Here is a 21,159-nt window from a genome sequence, read left to right as displayed (position 1 = left end):
GTCATTTATGCAGTAGAAATGTGAAATTATTTTTGAATTTGGAGCTTTCTAGACTGAGAAAAGGCAGAAAATGTATTTTTGACTAATGTGGATGAAAGACAACAACTCCCAGAATGCACTTGTTTTGCTGCCCTTGCGAGGCCACACCCAAACCACGCCTATCGGTTACAGGCGGCATTACCAGGAAAATTCAAACAACTAGGCTTGCTTTGTTACATATTAATTCTATAAATCGTGAGTTAGTTCATACATTTACAGCGAAATGGTGCTAAATTGCTTTGTACCTGGATGTACACCCAAAACCAGGAAAGGACAAGTAAGTTTCCATCATTTTCCGATTAAGTTAAAGATTTGGAGCGATGTAAACAGTGGCTGCGGGCTATCAAACACCCGAAGTTTGGAGATGACACCATTATAGAAAACCTAAAAAAAACGCAGAATATGTAGTCTCCATTTCAAGCACCAGGACTACGAACCAAATATCCTTGCAATGAAGAGAACCATTCTGAAGGACACCGCGATACCATCGATATTCACTTTCCCAGAGGACGAACAGCCTGGGCATCTGGTACTAAGCGTATTCGCCTAGAGGTAAGACTCGCTGATACTAGACTGATAACACAGTAGCCTATATGTAGTGTTGTAGGTAGCAGTAAAACTGCAAACTTAGCAAAGTAATGTTAGATAGACAATTACATATAAGCTGCATATAAGTTGACTGTTATCAAAGTAAAGCCACTGTTCTGTAAAACTGAGTTAGTCTATTTATCTATTTATGCTAACGTTACCACAAAAGCCTGTTGCTGTATTGGTTGAGATGACTGCAGAGACCGATAAATTTGCAAGATGAACCACTGATGTAGTGCAGACAAAATAAAGTTAATTACTGTAAGCTTAAAAATGTAATTGACACCCACTTTTGATAAAATCTTTGATCTATGTCCGTGAGTAACCTCAAACGCGCATATGTAGCCTATGTATGGGCGTGGTAAAAAAATGCGGAACTACCTGCTATTACTGGCTGTAGTTTTAAGCCTCTGGCCAAAAAATCCTCCGATGACGCAAAATGACAATTTTTGCGTCATCGGAGGCTTTTTTTACAGAATAAAAATGCATAAATCTCTCATCTCGGGCTGATATGAAGGGGGAAAGCAAGGTAATTCGAAAATACTAGTGGTATTCTACTAATACAAAGCTTAATGCTAAATCCTGAAGTAACCCTTTAAGGCTAACATAATAATACTAAAAAGTTAAAAAACTTAAATTTTGATTTCAGGGGGACTTTAATAGAAAAAAATTAAATAAATAATAGAAGATGAATAAGCTTCATTTTTAAAGTCAACCATTTTTACTTCCATAATGTAAAAAAATAAAAATAAAACCAAGTCCTGTCCTGTCCTGTCCTGTCCTGTCCATCCATAAAACAGTAAAGTGGACATTCCAGAATGAAGCCAGACTTTTTTTCCTGGGGAGTATTAGATTATTTCTAGGACAGGACTGGACATGACTGGAGAAGTCCTGTATACGTCAACAGAGACAAGTCTGTTGCTTCATCAGAAAAGCTGAGTTGATTAAATTAGAAATTCAAAAAAATGCTAAAAAAAAAAAAAATTGGATGAATCACGTACATTAAGATAAATAACATGCATTTAGAAAACAAGACTGAAATTTCATTTCATGCCGACACTGAGTAAGTAAAGAGGGTCCATTTTAAATGTCATGTCAGTGGTGTAGGTGAACATGTGGTAAGCTTACGTTAGTCTCAGGGTAAGCGGTGTCCCTGACGTCCAGTTTGCTGAGAGGCAGGAAGGTGACCTCTCCAGGCAAGTTCATCTTATTAAACTCCATCAGAATCTTGGTGCTCACTTCATCCGTTTCCACAATGTGGTAAAACAGCCTGAATAAACACCAACACACACAACTCCATTAAAGTCAACACACTCTGAGTGACACATGCAGGAAACACGAATAATAAATGGTGTATCTGACCTGGTGCCGGCAGTCACCTCCACACAGGTGTAGAAGGCAGGCTCGCACTCAAAGTTATTCATGACGATGCCGTGATAACCGTTGATGACGTGCTGGTTGATGCCCTTCCGGCGGAAATGTTCCAATACTTTATTAATGCTGTCAATACCATTCAAGATAGCCTGGAGGAAAAGCAAACAATACGTAAAACATTGCACGTCCAAGTTCATATTTTCATTTCAAGCCCAGATGACGATCTAAAGTTATGAAAATCTGAGTTCATCTATACTGATGTATATTTTTGTAACGTGGGAGGGTTGCTATAATTAGTGACTGACTCAGTCCATGAGAAACGATCCAGCAGCCAAGTTGAGCTTAGCAGATATGGTTCAGTGCAGCTGATGCACAGTGAACCGGTGTAGGTGGCATTTGATTTGAAATACATATACATATTGGTTACATATAATGAACTTTGAGGTAGGGTTGCACAATTAATCGCAATAAAACTGAAATTGTGATATGGCTTAGCACGATTATCAAATCGCAAAGGTTGCTTTTGGGAATGTAACATGCGCCTGAATCAACTATCTTCCCATTCCTGTGGGAAATTCTTCTGTATTTTGCAAACTCTCAAATGTATTGTTTTGTTAGTACTTATGTGTATTTAAATGTCTGAAACCTAAAATAAACAATATGTGGTTAAAAACACTGCATATTCGTGATATATGGCAAGCGCTGAGCGCTTCTGTCTCTGGCTCAGCGAAAAGCACATTTGAATTTAGCAGTTGATCACGTGATGCACTAAACGTTCTAATCACACCATCGTGATTATGTGTGTCAACGGGTTAAACTGACTGTTTTCAAAAAAATAGAAGCTTTAAGGGCTCCCTGCGGTTTAACTGCAAAATGAAAGCTTGGTTTAACATCTGACATTGAAAAAAAAAAGCATGACATAAATATTAGTATTGTAATTTACAGTTATAATGTAAAATAAAATGTATTATTCCATGTTTATTTTACAGTTAAATATTACAATGGTAATACTTGTTATTTTGTTTAATATTTGATTTTATAATATAATAATTATAATTATTTTTATATTATACTTATTATGACAAATATTATTATTAGTCATACTGATCTATATTATTCAAAAAAATTGGCCAAATAGTACAGCCCTACAAAAAAAAAACAGCAATTAATGACAAGAGTTTGTTTTTGTGTAATTGCAATTTTAATCAGAAAAAAAAAAAAAATCCTATTGGGGATTTTTATATATTAATTATATATTATCATATAATATATAATTATATTATATAATCATAAATAAATATTATATAACAAAAAAATGAAAATAATACACAGACGACAAGACCAGCAACCTTCATCAATGTCTGTTTTGGTTTCTAACCTTTCCGGTGGCTGCTCGCAGTAGCTGTTGTTTCTTCTCCAGGTCTTCTCGTTTGGCTGCCAGCGCCTGCTGTTCTGCGTTCTCCTCCCTCCACAGGTAGCTGCAGGAGGAGGGACACAGACACACCCATCAGCTCTGGCTCACAAAAACGCTACGCCTGGGTTCAGCAGGAGACCCTATTCTATAGCCCATGCGTCAAGCCTCATCGTGCTGTGAAACCTATGGCTCGTGGATTATTAATAACTAAAATGCCAGGTGAGGGGAGGAATGGTTCGTTCAGGTAATAAGAAAGGGTGGGATGCTGGAAAATGGGCCAAAGCAAGACATTTTCCCATGATGCGTTGGGAATAAGAACAGGAGTTTCTTACTTTCTCTCGCTCTGAAGTTCATCCTTTCGGTTCTTCACCTCATAGTACTTCTTATCCAACTCCTCTACTCGAGTCTTCACTTCATTCAAGTCCTGGTCCAGTTTCTGTGGCCGAAATCAAATTTGGGAAGAAATGTTATAAATTCAAATCCATCTGCAAAACTGGCAAAAGTAAAAAAAAATAAAAAAAATTCTGTCCCCTGCTGTTCAATACCAAAACAAGCTTTTAACGAGTCTTACAGTGTACTGTTCCAGGTTTCTCTCTTTATTGGCCTCTGTGTCCTCCAGATCTTTGTGTATGGCGGCGATCTGCCGTTTCTTGTCATTGATGGCTTGATCCAGAGATTTCAACTCTTTCTTGATCCATTTGTCCCTCTCTTCTTTAGAGGTGAATTGGCTGCCTCTGCCCTGTTTGGCATACAGGTCTGTTCGTTCTTGTGTGGCTTGAGCCAGTCTGGAAAAAAACACGAACAAATTAATCCATAATAAATCACACTTCAACTATTGGTTAAAGATAAAAAACAGCATTTGCAATGCATCAGTCTTCCTTAATGTGACATTTTGTGAAATAAAACTGTGTTGCTGCATATTTTGTAAAGTCAAATTTAAGGCTTTTTTTTTTTTTTTTTTAGACCTTTTTAAGACTTGAAGAAATAAAAATTAATACTGTACATTAGGGTTGTTGACGCAGTGAACACAGCGCTTCTGTGTTTCTGTCTGAAAGCCGGCTCAGTGTTGGCCGAAGCTGTTCAGATGAGCGTGTGATGCTGACGCAGGAGCTGGCCAATACTGAGTCGTCATTCAGACGTAAACATGGAAGCGCTGAACTCCGTTCACTGCGGCAACTGTGTATGAGACTGAGTATAGAGAAGAAATTGTTGAATAAAGTAGTTATTTTTGCACACAAAAAGCATTCTCGTTGCTTCATAACATTACGTTTGAACCACTGTAGTCACGTTGACTATTTTAACAATGTCTTTGCTACTTTTCTGGACACTGAATGATGGTAATTACGTTGCTTTCTATTGGGGATAAAAAAAAAACCTCTTGGATTTCAACAGCAATATCTATATCAAAATATTTGTTTGGAACGACATGAGGGTGAGTAATTAATGACAGAAATTTTACTTTTGGGTAATCTAACGCTTTCATTTTCAGCGTGAAGGCACCACTCGCACTATTCATACTTCAAAACGGCATAGAATAGTGCATATATATGCAAATTAGAACGCACCTAATATGTCCCACCCCAACTTCCTGTTTCAAAAGGAAATACGTCAATACAGGAAAGAAAACAGCACTCCCCACTTTATGGGTCTTTTCAAGAGTTTACCGGGCAATTCCTCGCTCCTCTTTTTCTTTCACAGCGTTAAATTTGGGTTCCGTTTCCTGCAGCTCCTTCTGTTTTTCTTCAATCTTCTCCAGAAGCTTCTGACGTTCTTTGAGCAGCCGTTTCTGTTGGGCAGGAAGCGAGAGGGGATTCAGTATTGAATCACAAGAAACAATTCATGAGTATCGCCTCTTTTGATAGAAAGCCTAAATATATTTTGCGCAGATGCATGAGGAGGTGTTCATATTTAAATGGAGAAGAATGAAATGCACACAAACAGGTGTGTAGATACAGCGTCATGAGCAGAACAAAGGGGATCTCCATTTGAGCAAACCTACATTCACCAATCAAAGGGCAAATGACGCATTTCTGCCTCTCCTTCATAGGAAAACACACACACTTGGCCAGGTGGGGCTAATCCCTCTATAAACCAAGCTGGGCTGTGGGAAGGACGACCAAAAGTGTGTATTTCACACATACAGGGATACACAAGCATTATGTGTGTGTTTGCGTCTGGATGTGAGCCCAGGCTGGAGTGAGCATGTGTAGTTAGTGACGCAGACGGAGACACTGCGGACCCTCTGTTCACTAGTGCCTGCCAGCACTTCCTGCAGCTCTCTGGCTCTCAGTGTGTATACATGCGTGTGTTTGCCTTTGTGAGAATGTGTATCAAACCCGTGTGTTTGTGTTGTACGCTTTATTTGTGCAATAGCCACTTCAAGCAGCAGGTGGGTATTTGTTTGAAGAAATATGAGTGTTTATATGCACTCCACACAAACAAGGAAAGTAAAAAAGAAAACTGCATGTTATCGAATGTAGCTCTTTAAACTAGGGCTGTGATAATTTACATTACTGGATAATTTCTCAATTATAATTTGTTAATTCACTTTAATCTATGTAATTGAGCCGATATAACTCAAATTATTTTTCTGTGAAAGAAAATAATAATATATATTATTATATATATAACGTCATACGGCAATTAGAATATTCATCATGTCATTGTTGAACAAGTGTCAGCCCAACATTTGTTTGCTTCTCTGGTGCTACCCTTTTTGCTCACATAATATATTTTGATACAGCCAAATTCCCAATAAAATTGTTTCATCTATATATTTTTCTGTTTTTGTTGTCAGACAATATGAAATGGTGACTGAAACACGGCCCATTAGGACTACATACAGGGCTCGACATTAAGCCTTTTCATTCACTCGTACGATTCTTGTACGATTCATGTAAAATGTAAGATTCATCTAAATTCTTCATTTTAAATTCGATCAATAAATTTAACTAGAATAAGACACTAAGGGCTGTTATCAATCTGTTAACAATTTACAAAAAAAAAAAAAAGTTACAACTGCATTAAATAAACCGATTCATTCAAAACACTGAATCATTCAGTAATGAAAACAAGGTTGCTGATAGTGTTGCGATATGGTTCTGCTGTGATCTTTGTTTGAAACTATTTTTTGCTGCTAGAACAAAAACAACAAACTACAAAAACAGAACAAAAACAGTCAATGTTCCTTCTAAAATGTAAGTTACTTAATATGAACTATTTGTTAACTGAACTGTTGTATGAAATCAGTGTCACGTTTTTAATCGTGATGGTAGCCTATTTAGGAAAACAACATTCTTGGTCGTGTGATTTTGCTTACCTGTATCAAGTTATAAAAACTTCTTTTTGTGTGTGCTTCGCTCATGTTTCCATTTCTCCTCGAGATGGTGCACGAGCCTCAACAGCGCAACCTTGTTATCACTACATTATACCGCCACTTACACTAAATGTAATAAAAATCAGTCACTCGCTTTTTTTTTTTTTTTTGTACTGACGTTTTAATCAGGTCCAAGTAAAATTCTCTTTCACTTGCCCCTTCAAAAAATACACTTAACCCGGACTATTTGACAAGCGTTAGTGTCGAGCCCTGACATGTTAAACCAGTGCTAAATCCTGATTTATAATCGAGACGTTGTCTGACAAAATCACCATACACATAAGATAAAGAAAGTTGCAGTGATTTTGGCTATATGTACATGTAAAATGATCACTCCATTTAGAAGCAATAGTATCTACTTTATTTGTTCTCTGACAGAGCGCACATCCTCAACTGAATGCGCTGCTCCTCTCAGTCACTCATTGAACAAAGCAGACGCAGAGAGAGGTGCGCATGCGGCAGTACCGGGGAGTCTCGGAAGCTAGATCAGGTTAACAAGTATATTCGTCACAATGCGCTTTCTTGGAGAAAGGTCACAAAAAGTCTGAAAAGTCGCTAAGTTGGCAACACTGATTCAACCTTACGTCTCCAGGTCCCAGCCCGCCGCTGTCCAAAACAGTGTTATGGCAATTTTGCACCAGCCAGAGGCAATTACCAAACTGGTTCTGCGTGTGTATCACACCAATGTACATATTTTATGACAGCAAATCAAAGTTATTAATTATGAAGGCTATATTCAATATAAAATGGTATTATTTTCCTTCAAAACTATCTAAAAAAAAATTAATGCCTGTAGGAATAAAATTTAATGCTTTTTAAATTTAATGACTTTTAATGCTTTTTAATGCCCCGCGGATACCCTGTATAACAGAGAAATTCCTAATAGTAATTCCAATAATTCCAAGTTGCATTAATGTTTCTCTATTAAAATAATGGTTAAAAAAAAAAAGACCGTACATACAGAGGTTGCCTAAGTACAATCAGCAACCACTATCGCAAACAATACAGTCAAGATCCATGACAGAACACAGACTGGCTGAATGACACTTTCATTTAAGCAGAATACCTTAAATGGAGATTGCTGAACTCCAATACAGCTTTGCTGTATGTCGGTATTTTCAGATCATGGTACCTCCGCAGAGAACACATGCGAATGGTTGCCAGTAGGGATGTCAATTTACACAAATTCATTAGGTCATATTAAGCAATCGGTTGACAAATGTGTGCTAATGATTGATTGAGAGCTGCTCTGATAATTGATAATTTACTCTGAAATAAATCACATAATGAACTATCACAATTTGTTTTTCCATTCACAAAATATAAGACGCCTCTAACTCAGTGAAACTTTCACACGCAGCATCTCATTTAATTACATCAACACAACAAATGATGTGATAGGCTACTGGTCACAGAACACGCAAAAAACATGGATATTTTAGTCATAATGTATGAATTTGTATGGTCGCCAATGGTTATTTGCAAATTAATAAAATGCACAAAAAAAAAAAATTCACAGGCATGTATTGAAGCGTGGATGTTGTACTGAACAATTCAATGTGGCATTAACACTGGAGTAATGCAGTGCTTCCCAGAGGTTTGAAATATACTTGCGGTGGTAGCGGGGTGGAAAATCGGTTATAAAAAATCAATATCGGTCGATCACTACTATGTACACATAATATTAAAGGCTCATTATTATGATTTATGGCTTATTAATATAAATGCGCGATTAGTCGACTAATGGCTTAAATGAACGACTACTGGTTGACTAGAAAAATCTTTAGTCAAGGGCAGCCCTAAATTTTATGCATTATTATGCATTGTAAATTATGCAAAATGACAGCATTAAAAATGGTAGAGCTCATGTCATATAGTGTCTCTCTCAGTAAATGGGACACAGATTTTACTAGTAAAATGTTAAATAAAGTTCTTAGTCTTTTCTTCCTGTGGGGGAGAGTACAATAATTTTCTGTGAATTAAATGGAAATCATATTAAATACAATTTATTGTGTAACCAAAATACCAATAATGCCCAGAAGAAAAAAAAAAAACTTAGCGTGTGACTTAATTATAAATAAGCCCGAAATACACCGGGACTCTTATTTTGAAATGTCTGTACTATTGCAGGCAGATCCTTCAGATGAGAGTGATAAAATATGCATTCTTACAACCATCTAAAACATATTATATAAAGGCCATAAAGTATATATTATCATAATTCATGAACTCGACATCGTTAGCAATCTCTTGGCATAAATGTGCGCTATTCATTGATTGAAAATCACTCTAAAGCAGCCTGAAGCGCTGTTGCGCGACAATGTAGAACGCGCAACAGTGCCGCCTTGTGACTTTGCAACTTGCAGCGCTCTTTGTAAAATATCCACCGTGTCTCTGCAGCGCACATGGGAATGCTAGCGGGAGTAAACAGTTCTCAATTAACGGTACTGTAAACTCAGTTTAAAATGTATTTAACAAAAAGCAAATATTTCCAAACATTACATTTTCTCTTTTCTAAGCTAACACTTCTTCGAAATGTGTGTGTTGAGTGCATATGTGTGCCTGTAGCGCGTGCATGTGTTTGCGTGTGTGCGTCTGCTAGTCGTACCCTCTGTTCGCTGTTTCCTGCCAGCTCGTCCTGCAGATCTTTGGCTTTGAGTTCCAGTTTGGTCCTCTGTTTGATCTGCTCCTGTCGCTCGGCGCTCAGCTGTTCTTTCTCCTCCTTCATGGCGGAGATTCGAGACTTCAGCTCCCTCACCACACGTTCCGTCTCCTACAGAGACACAGAGAGAAGTTAGATAAGATGACCCGATGTAAGCTGCTGTATGACGTGTGAAAGCAGTTTTCAGAGCACGTTTTAGTGAATCTTCACATTGCATTACTTTAAGTTAGTGAGGCCGACACATTGGAAGAAAAGTTCATGTGAAATCAAAATTGACACCATTTACAATCAATGTTCCTGGTCTTACTGTGCTCGATTCATCGGTACATGTTAATCTAAAGGAAAAAGGATGTTTCTTTTTGAATAATTCTTCCATTAAACATTTTTTGTTGTGTGACTGCACAAGGAGGTAAAAATAAATCGTAATCTACTAGACTTTTTGCATTTCCTAAGAAAATGTGGCAAATTTCCATGCACCATCTTGACGTTACACCGTGAAATAGAACGGGGAATCTGTTGTTTACTGTCAGGAATTTGACGTGCTGCATATATCCATTGTAGACGCGGTGTTAGGCTGCTGAGGACGGTTGCCTGGACGATACCATGTAGTTGCAAAACAAGAAACATGAATAAACATCAGTGATTAATGCACTGAGAAGCTCAGTTTACCTCCACTTTGTCTCGAGCATCTTGTTGCGCATCTCGCAGTTGTCTAGATTTGTCTCCACAGGTCTCTCTTTTACTGGACAACTAGAGGAGGGAATCACACCTTCTATAAATTACTATGTTAATCACACATCAGCAACAAAGCATTATAGTGTGTTGAATACTAATTTATTTACTGTCACAACCAAATTGGACTTGAGAAGGTGATGACAGATAAGAACTGGTGTGTGTACCTCGTCCAGTTTTGCCCGGGTCTCGTTGAGCTCCTGGTTGTAGATTGTGTACTCCAGAGCTCTCCTCATTTTGTCCCATTTCTGGTACTGAGCCAGTTCCTCTTTCTCATCCTCCAGAGTGTGCAGACGCTCCTCGATATACTTCAGCAGCTCATTAATCTTCTCTCGCTTTCCCTCTGCACACAAGAATGAACTGCACGTCACAAACCTTTGACTATATAAAAAAAACCACCAAGAGTAAAGCATCTACTGCAGTGTGTTCTGCACTGCTTTAGTAATTAATTAAAAAGATCATCATCATAATGATCAGAAATGACAACACATTTTCATATTATATATATATATATATATATATATATATATATATATATATATATATATATATATATATATATATATTATTATTATTATTATTATTACTACTAAATAAAAATATAAACATTACTTAAATCAAAACAGGAAATATAACTATTTTAACAGTTCACTGTAAAAAAAAAAAATTTAAAAAGTATTTAAAGCTGCAGTCTGCCATTTTTCCTCTTTGTCGCCATCTCTGTTTGAAACATGCGATTGCAGTCATATGTGGAATAGTTATCGTTACGTGGGTTGTGCATCGGCACAGCTCAGCGCAGATTAATCTAATGTTTGCTGTCAATCACTATACCGGTGTGGATACTGTACTTCAGAATCACAGATTCTACGTCTTGAAAGTATGACCAATATAAGAATTTTCACTGGAAAATATCAGCTGAACAAGTAAGTAACATTTATGCCACTTTTGTTCTTACCAACTGAGAAAAAAAGCATTACAATAAATCGCACTGCCAATGATGATTAAATCTAACGAACGCTTAGCTTGGATCACGCCAAACCGTGCAAATTATTATTACTGTTATACTTAGTTCTCAAATTGTTAACATTAACAACATCAGCACTGCGTGACTATCCCTGCGTCTCAAACAGCTCCCTAGGTCGCGGATCAGTATATCATGTAAATGAATGTGGCCGATTCCCTGATCAGTGCCCTGACTACTGAACTAGGGAGCTGACTGAGATGCACGCTATGTGTATTTAGTGTGTATTAGAGTTACCTGTAGATTTCAATTCCTGTAGCCACTCCATAGTCCAAAGTCTTTTGCTTTTTGACTACGGGTGAATCTCCAGTTGTCACTGATGATTGTCAGTGTCAGATTGACGTTTAATTATTTTAGCTGCTGTGAGAACAGACTATAAATGATCCGCTACAAGCAGCATCCTCACACGATAAAACCGACTTGCCTGGACTCCTTTTTTCTGTTTACAGACGTGACGTAATGACGCAAAGAAGAACTGCTGCATGCTCTAATTTCCCGTGGAAATCCACCATGTCGCTCTTATTTTAAACCATTATTAAAAGCTTACCGTTGTGAATTGAGCTAAGCCAAAAAAGTTACGGACTGCAGCTTTAAGAAAAAATAATATAATTTTATATTACAATTATAAAAATACAATACTAATATTTATGGCTACCATCTTTTAAACCAACTTTTATTTTGACAGACAACCACATGGAACCTTTAAAGCCCCAGGTCTACTTCATTTCCCTCCTTTCAAAGTTTACTCCTTGGCCGTGAGAGTGGAAAGACACGTTCACCGTGTGAGCACTATCTACTAGAGCTGCACGAATCTGGATAAATTCATACATCATACATTAGCTTTCTCGAGCACAACCAAACACCAGCTACCAAAACACTTGCCATCTCTTCCCATTTCTTCCATCCACAACCAGCGCCATTTATTTTTAAGTCCTTTATCAATTAGGATGTCTTCCCCAGGCAATTGTCATTAAGGAATAAGATCGCGTGGGTGTTTGTATCAAGATTGCAATCTTTTAACGATTAATCGTGCAGCTCTACGATTTCATAGAAAAAAAATAAATAAAAAGGGGTCAACTGCAAATATTTTGCCTTTTATTAGAATAAGCAGAGAAATACAGATTGGAAATGATAAGTTGCATTTTCACTCTAATCATACATTGAAATTAAAAAAAAATCTGAGTGAAGGATCTACCTGTTTCCTTCATGAGTGAGATACTCTCCTCCTTGCGCTCATCATAGACTCTGGTGCCTGCCACCTCTCTGAGCAGCTTCAGACGCTGAGAGTCCGGTGCTGTCGCCATCTGATTGATCTATTTTAATGTTTGAGACAAAGAAATGGGCATAACAAAGTGAGCAAATTCATTTAAGCTGGGGACACACTTAACAGATTAGTTCACTTTGAAATGAAAATTAGCCCAAGCTTTACTCACCCTCAAGCCATCCTAGGTGTATATGACTTTCTTCTTTCTGATGAACATAATCTGAGAAATATTAATAAATATCCTGACGCAGCCGAGCTTTATAATGGCAATGATAGGTATCAATGAGTATAAGCTGAAGACAGTGCATCCATCCACATCCATCCATCATAAACGTGTACTCCACATGGCTCCGGGGGGTTAATAAAGGCCTTCTGAAGCGAAGTGTTTGTGTAAAAAAAATTCAATTTTTAGGAAGTAAAATCTAGCTTCCGCCAGACAACTTTCCGTATTCAGTATACGAAGAAAGTGTAAAACTCTTGCAGTTAACAAAGCTTATGCTACGTCCCACGCCTTCCCTATTCAACTTACGGAAAAAGTGTAACTGACGTGATGCCAGTTTACACTTTCTTCATAACTTCAATATGGAAGGTGGTCTGGTGGAAGTTAGATATTTTACTTCATTTTTATTTTATTTATTTATTTATTTTTTTTATTTTTTTATTTTTTTTTACACAAATGCATCACTTTGCCTTTATTAACCCCCCCGAGCCGTGTGGAGTACACGTTTATGATGGATGGATGCACTTTCTTCAGCTCATCTTCACTGATCCCTATCATTGCCATTATAAAGCTCGGATGCGTCACGATATTTATTAATATTTCTCAGACTGTGCTCATCACAAAGAAGAAAGTCATATACACCTAGGATCGCTTGAGGGTGAGTAAATCTTGGGCTAATTTTCATTTCAAAGTGAACTAATCCTTTAACAACAAGCTGAAACACTGAAACATTCTAAGACTGAACTGAACACACTTACAGACTGGTTCCTTTGACTGGAGCAGACTTTGACATTCAGAGAAGAGCACAAACGTTTACGACAGAGTCAGAGTCAGACACAGCTACACGATTGGCGAGTCACGATGGGCATATATTGCGATAACTCGACTCTGCTTGAGATCTTGTACCATAATGAACATGGATGGTGTTATTTATCTGCAGTTCCATTTGTGCAGGAAAAAAAAAAAAAAAAAAAAAAAAAAAAACAGAAAAAACACGCAGGATACGGTTGAGGTTCTGGTTAGAGAGGCAACGTGGACTTTGCACTCTACACATGGAATTGGAGGCGAGTAAACTTTGTTAAATTAAGCTATTTTTATGATCACCGGCATCAGTCAAATACTAAACGTGTTTAGATTACTGTTTCTTAAAAAGGGGGTGTAATGCTATTTCATGCATTCTGACTTATTTACACTGTTAAAGAGTTGATTCTCATGCTAAACATGGCCAAAGCCAAAGTAAACATGGACGTATGATGGAGTATTTCTGTGCCTAATCCACTACTTCCGGTGTCGGTACAGAATTCAGAGAGTTTTTTTTTTTTCAAGTATGGCCTGTATGACGTCAAAATAGAGCGGAATTCCTTGTATAGGCACTTCTCCCTGATAAGCGTACACACACACACACACACACACACACACACACACACACACACACACACACACACACACACACACACACACACACACACACACACACACACACACACCACCCAGAGAAAGAGCACGCCCATCAACGCGTTTTGTTAGGGATACGGAAGCCAAGAGATTTTTCAACAATGGCTGTGTCCCAAATGCAGGGGCTACACCCTTTGAAGGCTGCATACATTATCGAGGCTGTCTCATTTAAGAAAATTTACCGTTAGATTGCAAAGAAAGAAATTACACTATTTTACACCTCACAATGATTTTCAGTCAATTTTATTATGGTTACTTTTCTTAAATATGACATCCTTGATGAAGTATTCAGCCTTCAAATGCGACATTCCGGGGCAGCAACAGAGTTGTGCACATATGTTTGTTTGTTCCCGGGAATTCAGTGATGAATACTTTGTAAACAAGTCCCAGTTTGGCGGGTGGTGAGTAAAGTTGCATCAGATGTCTGTGTTTTGTTGGCAATCAGCACGCAAGTGCATATAATGTAAACAACTCGAAAGTTTTTGTCCCCTTTTTATTTATAATGAAGTCGCAGATAGCAGACGATCTCTATGCAGAAGCTGCGCACGTTCATGACTCTTTAGCTCCGCCCACAGCACTGATGGAAGACACGCCTCCAGGATCTCGGCTTTTTTCGGAAAGACTCGGTTTAGCGTGTCTATCTTTTATAAATATGACAAAAGCAGCATTAGCACCACTTTCCTACCAAGAGTGACATTCTTGTTTGTAAACTACCATTAATGTTAATGAGAGATGCTGTTGTTTGCTACAGTCCAAGAGGGCTGGAAAATAATGTTACAGCTGCATCTTAAGTAATAGCAAGCTTTAAATAAAATTATGAATAACTGTAAAAACTCATCAAAAAACATTTGTCATGTCAAGAGTATCTAGCATACCTTTCCCTGCTTGACGATGTAGTAAGGGTTACTGCGGGAGAAACCAGCACTCTCCAACAGGTTCATCACGTCGTTCTTACTAAAACGCACAGAACACAATGCATTCAGCTACAGCTCTAATCATTAGCAGTCTTGTGCTTCTCTGATGTGTTATGAGAAATAAACTTACGTGACCATCTTTTTGTCCAAGAAGTACTGGTCTTTCTTTGCTCCGATGACACGCCGCAGAGACACTTCCTCTTTATCGATCTAAGAGAAATGTGGTCATGTTATTCACCTGACTTTATTTCAATGCACTTCTCATCATTTAAGTATTCTTCAAAGAACAAACTGGTGTGACATATGTTTGGAGTTCGTAACAGAAAAGTTTGCTCTGGCTTTTAAACGCCTTTGAAATTCCATTGGTCCGGGCTCTGAGGCTCTACCTTCCATTTCTTCTGTTTAGTCGGTCGAAGTAGAACATCCACGAGTAAAAACATGCACACACTGGCGAGCTGCTTTATATTGGAAAATGAAGTTGCAATTCTAAAATCGGCCATCACTAAATAAATCGTTATTTTTGGCGCACCAAAAATATTCTCGTCGCTTTATAATAGTAATATTGAACCACTGTACTCACATGAACCGATTTAAAAATGTTTTTAGTATGTTTTTACTGGTATAGTTTAAAACCCTTTGAAGCTGCACTGAAACTGTAATTTTGACCTTCAACCGTCTGGAGGCCACTGAAGTCCAGCCATTTTTACTGTAATAGACAACACACTACTATACCAGAAAATACACTACTATACCAGACAGCACACTACCCGCAGCTTCAGTGAAGTTCCTCATGATCATAGCTGTACTGAAAGAGAACTGAGCTGGCACAAACCTAGAACAATGGTAAGTTTAAGTCAATTATCAAATCCTTTTATAATAATATAAATAAATTTAATTAATTAACGGATTAGGTAATAAATGCATACATGCTTTTAGTTCAAATTATTTTTATGGCCGAAAGATTTACTGGTGTTCACAGAAATGCTTATGCTTATTATATATATATATATATATATATATATATATATATATATATATATATTCAAACTCATACTAAGGAAGATGAATATAATGTAAAATATCAAAGGTCAGACTTAAGATTAAAAACTAAGGAATTTACTTAATACTTTTTGTTTTTATTTCCCTTTACAGATGTGTCACCAGCGAGCTATCTGTCCACTCAATCCTCCATGTGGCCGAGCTGAATTAGGACTTTGCCAGCACTACCTCCCCTTTGGTCACCACAATCAAGGTGTTCAGCGAGGATTTATTGTTAGATTCTGGCTTTGGAAAAGTTCAGGCTGAGAGTATGTTGTCATACCAGCACCAACAATCCACAACATTATTTACCATCAAGATGCCCCACCTCTGCCACTTGGTTACAGCCTTGACCCTTCTGTCTGCTTGTTTGTCCACAGCAAAACATGGAGTTTTTTTGAACATATACAACTATGCTGTACAGGAAATGTTAAACACTTTTCTTTTTACCCCTAATCAAAGAACAAAAAAGAATTTTGCCATGAGTATATCGGGGCCTTTAGGATACATTTCTTACCGGCAGCCTGTTGTCAGAGTTGTCGAATATAATTTCCACAAAGGCTGAAATGACTCGAGGACCAGTGCCTTCCTAAAAATTACATGAAAGTACATGGTTTAGCATGGTTAGTGAAAATTATTTAATGTATTAAACTAAAACAAAAAAAAACAAAACAACAGTAATCAATAAAATGATCAATTATCATTAGGGGTGTAACGATACACTTATGTCACGATTCGATACAAATCACGATACTGAACTCACGACACTATCGCAATATTTTAAACCAAAATAAAGAAGAATTTTTTATTCTTCTTCTTATTATTATTATTACTTTATTATTATTAAAATAATATTTTTATTATTTTATCAGAACTCACAAGAACCGTGGTAAAGTAGTACCTGAGTTGTGACTGCCTGTCTGAGTTGTCAACACTCGACAGCTGGAGACGACACAAAATTTGACAGAGACGACCGCCTCATAATTCTCTATGCAGGAAAACCCTGTGTATCTGTAACAATCTCAAGCCTATGGGTTTTAGTCATAGTTATCACTGAACAAATATGGCTTGTATAACTGATCAAATAAAATTATTATAAACATGTATTTAAATATCTTCTAACCGTCAGAGCCAATAGCCTCAAATAGGCAATGCTTTGAGGTGTAATGCGGTTGTGCTTCGGGGGACCAGAATTCGAATAATCATACTACTAAATACTACATATCACTTTGAATAATCATACTACTAAAACTAAATATTAGGGCTGGACGATTAATCGAAAAGTAATCGAAACCGAAATTCAGATCCTCTAACCGACGTAATTTTCCCATGTCAGTTATTTCAGATTTTTAATCCTGTTAATACTTCCCACTTAAAAACATACTACCGCATGTGTAGCCCCGTGACTCCGCCCTGTCCAGTCAACGCGCATGTGAATGCCGAGTCAAAACACAGATGGTGCGCAAGCGGTGAGCCTTGCGTCTTCACTAAACTTCGTCAGTTGTATGTGTTTTAAGGTTTGCCAGTTTGGACATTCAAGCAATTTAGATGATCAAATTATATTATTATATTGAACTACCGTGCTCGCGCAGCTGCATTGTGGCATGAACACTCATACAAACAGTAGCTGCACAAAACGTGAACATTGCGCGCACAGAGAGGAATGCAGACACTAGTTGTCAGCGCTGTCCTGTGATTTATCACTAAAGTAGCTTACAAACTCAAAAGTTATTATAGCAAATATTTTTCTACTTTTGAAGGAACTATTTACAATCCACAGCTTCACAATTGATAGAGAGACCGTATGACTAATTCACACACGCAATCACTCGTACTGGTACTGTACTAATTTATCTTTATCTGATTTACAACGAGCAGAATTCTGTAAGAAATGTTATGAACCATAGATAAAATAACTGCTGAAAGTGAGCTGTTATGTCAGATCACTCTTTCAATAGGAAAAAATATCCCACCTTTAATAGTCAAGCATATTTACTAGGGATGCACCGATGTATCAGCCGTCGATAATTATCGGCCGATTTTTGCTCAATTTACAACCATCAGCATATCAGATGTAGGAGGAAAAAGGCAGATAAAACAAAACCGATGGTTTATAAATTAACTGCGTGAAGGCACTGAGCTGTATAATGACTGTTGCATAATCCTAGCGCTGCTGTCTGTGTTTTAATGATAATCAAATAACAAAAGATTGTACACTAATAACTTTTGTAACTTTCATAAGTGTAGTGGACCCCATCTGAATGATGACCAAACCTTTACTGATGTTTTATTAACTTTATTGCGTCCATTTTCACTCCAAACAAATCACCACAAAAGCTAAACAATACGAGCACAAGAAGTGCGCATTAAACTCTCTCTCTCTCCACTGCATTATCATCAACATACAGCGAATTACACAAAACACTTATTACAAATAACATTTAACAACTTATGCCTTTTCGGGGGGTGCTTAATAAACTGACAAACTTTAAACCTGCAAAATATCTCTGATGAACTGCGTGCTCTCCTTGTCAGTACGTAGACGAGAACACCCGTCAAAATAAGAGTCCCGCCTTAGTAAAGGAGATCTCATACATATTTAAACTTACAAAAAGTACTAAAATGTATACAAAAACAAATTAGAACATTAATCACAGTAGTCTGTTACAATAAATAAGGATTAATATGTATATAATTTATACAGTGAAGAATATGCAGTGCTATTTTACATTTGTTTACTTTATTTCTGTACCTGAAAACTATTAAACCTACCTAAAAAGCACTGTTTATTTCATATGTATCTTTGTTCTGTTGTATTTATGTTGGCCTGCTGAATGTTAAAGGGATCCAATCCATGTTCATTAAAAATTATTTGATGATGCAGCAATAAACCTGCTAGTATATTTTAATGCAGGTGTTTTTGAACTTTTCTTATTTAAAATATGATCAAATTTCAAATAAGAGAGGAAGTGACAAATATCATTGGCCAATAAGTGTTTGTTAAAATCGGTATCGACCCCAAAAAAAATCATATCGGTGCATCCCTAATATTTACAGTACAAACCTTGTAAGTGAACTAGGAAGGCAAAAAAAAAAAAAATAAAAAAAAAATTAATCATTCATTAATCGTAATCGAGGTAAAATGTTCAATTAATCGAGGTTTTGATTTCAGGTCATAATCATCCAGCCCTACTAAATGTGATAAGATTTAAATGATATTTGCGCTTTCATTTTGAGGAGTGCCATTCCAGCGCGTATGTGCTTCAGATAGCCAATGCAATCATAGTTCTAATCTCAAGAAAGCGTGTCAAAATGACTATTCCCAAACTGTAAATGGTTAGTTCATCCAAAAATTTAAATTCTGCTTTTACTCACTCATGTTGTTTTCACGCGTCACGCAAGCATTTGAACGTCCGTGTTTACTACAGTATGCACGTCGTTGTAAATCTGTTCATCATATAAAGCCATTGTGTCTCTTCAGAAGACTTGGATTTGGATTAGACCACTCAATTGATTATTTTTACGATGCCTTTATGACATTTTTTGGATATTTTAAGTTTTAGAAGAATGGACTTTAAATGGAGAGACAGAAATCTCTCAGGTGTTATAAAAAAAATATCTACATTTGTGTTTGGAAGTTGAATGAAAATCTTATAGGTTTGAAACGACATGAGGGTTAGTACATGATGACATTTGGGGTGAACTGAAGCTGAGTTTTGGATAAAACCAACTCTTTATCGAAACATATCGTTTACCTTAACGATACATATTGTCACATTTTTATATCACAATATAATGAGGCATTGCAACACCCCTAATTATCACACATAGGTGTTTTTATGAGTTTTTAAATTACTGAAACAAAACATAATATTACTCACGTGAAGCAGAGCCAGACGTTGCTCTGGTCGAAGATGACTGAACTCATCACTGAGCACAAACTGTATGGCTGATGGTGGAAAAAAAGTGCTCATTCCAAACTATTCACCAGTGTTTTGATGCATTAAATTACTTTATTAAAAACAAATAATAATAATAATAATAATAATAATACTTTTACTTACCATAAAAGAAGTTACTCTTTCCAGATCCATTTCTTCCCACTGTGAAAAGTGAATCAAATTTTATTAAAAAATTATGAAATTTAAAATTTATAAACTTGTCCTATATTTTACTCAGCTTTTAAAAAATATTTTTTATATTTTAGCATACCTATGACATTGTGTTTGGAGCTGAAGGGGTCAACCACAGTCTGATCTCTGTAGCTGCGAAACCCCTGAATAATAACCTGAAAGACATATTTCACAAAATATTATATTAAATATAAGTCAACATAGCGTTATAGTAATACAGCCTATTAAAATAATTTACATCCAAATATGCTGAAAGTAAAGCCTGCTCTCAAGTAAGAGTGGAATCTAAACAAAAACAGAGATATGTTTGTGTACAACAGCACTTACATAATACGTTATGGAGTACAAGTATTTACATAAGAAATAACTCCATCTTCTACTAGCAGTTGGCTCACATCTGATGGGCAGCAGCAAATAAAAGTAAATTTTTAATACGAGATGTTTAATATAAATATGGCATAATATATGTTATTGCAATGTTTGGGGGGTTTGACAGCTAATGCTAAAGCTAATGCTAACTTCATTGAAGGCCATGCAGTCGGCCGGCAAAACTTACAACCCAACATGCTCAAAATTAGGAAAATGTATTTTTATGTACATTTGACATTTATAAATGTAAATAAGTAGGTTAATATCATGATTCAACATATATCATAATTTTACACGCAGCGCGTGAGTCGCATCTCAGTCACTTACCTGTTTAATGTACATGGCGGTTTATGAGTCGGTTTATGCACAAAACTCTCCTCAGAAGCCCGCGGAACAAAGCTGAATTAAACACCCTCCTCCTCAGAGAGAAGAAGGGCTTAGGTGAAGATAAATATATCTGCACACTGGATAAATTTGTCCGATATTTACTCTTCTGAACGATCAAATTTTATTTTCCCTCCCCTCACGAATGAGACATAACAATCAAAATGGCGATAGAG

The 21,159-nt window shown here is 36.8% G+C and overlaps 1 protein-coding gene across 1 annotated transcript in view; it reads right to left on the bottom strand.

Annotated features, from left to right (window-relative positions):
* The window catches only part of smc3 (structural maintenance of chromosomes 3), a 31,690-nt gene extending 10,531 nt beyond the window's left edge, over positions 1–21,159 (bottom strand). Inside the window, exons 1-17 of the mRNA XM_048167497.1 lie at positions 20,927–21,159; positions 20,310–20,385; positions 20,162–20,200; positions 19,979–20,046; positions 16,615–16,686; positions 15,190–15,269; positions 15,021–15,099; positions 12,402–12,519; positions 10,353–10,528; positions 10,123–10,203; positions 9,400–9,564; positions 5,080–5,201; positions 3,987–4,200; positions 3,748–3,851; positions 3,380–3,479; positions 1,990–2,150; positions 1,756–1,897 (exon numbers count right to left, since the gene is read on the bottom strand). Coding sequence (XP_048023454.1) covers positions 1,756–1,897; positions 1,990–2,150; positions 3,380–3,479; positions 3,748–3,851; positions 3,987–4,200; positions 5,080–5,201; positions 9,400–9,564; positions 10,123–10,203; positions 10,353–10,528; positions 12,402–12,519; positions 15,021–15,099; positions 15,190–15,269; positions 16,615–16,686; positions 19,979–20,046; positions 20,162–20,200; positions 20,310–20,385; positions 20,927–20,941 — 1,812 coding nt within the window. The 5' untranslated portion in view covers positions 20,942–21,159. The remainder of the gene's footprint in view (positions 1–1,755; positions 1,898–1,989; positions 2,151–3,379; positions 3,480–3,747; positions 3,852–3,986; positions 4,201–5,079; positions 5,202–9,399; positions 9,565–10,122; positions 10,204–10,352; positions 10,529–12,401; positions 12,520–15,020; positions 15,100–15,189; positions 15,270–16,614; positions 16,687–19,978; positions 20,047–20,161; positions 20,201–20,309; positions 20,386–20,926) is intronic.

This window comes from Megalobrama amblycephala, linkage group LG2 (assembly GCF_018812025.1).
Source record: "Megalobrama amblycephala isolate DHTTF-2021 linkage group LG2, ASM1881202v1, whole genome shotgun sequence".
NCBI lineage: Eukaryota > Metazoa > Chordata > Actinopteri > Cypriniformes > Xenocyprididae > Megalobrama > Megalobrama amblycephala.
The sequence above is the reverse complement of the archived record's forward strand: the minus strand, read 5'-3'. Positions and strand labels throughout refer to the sequence as shown.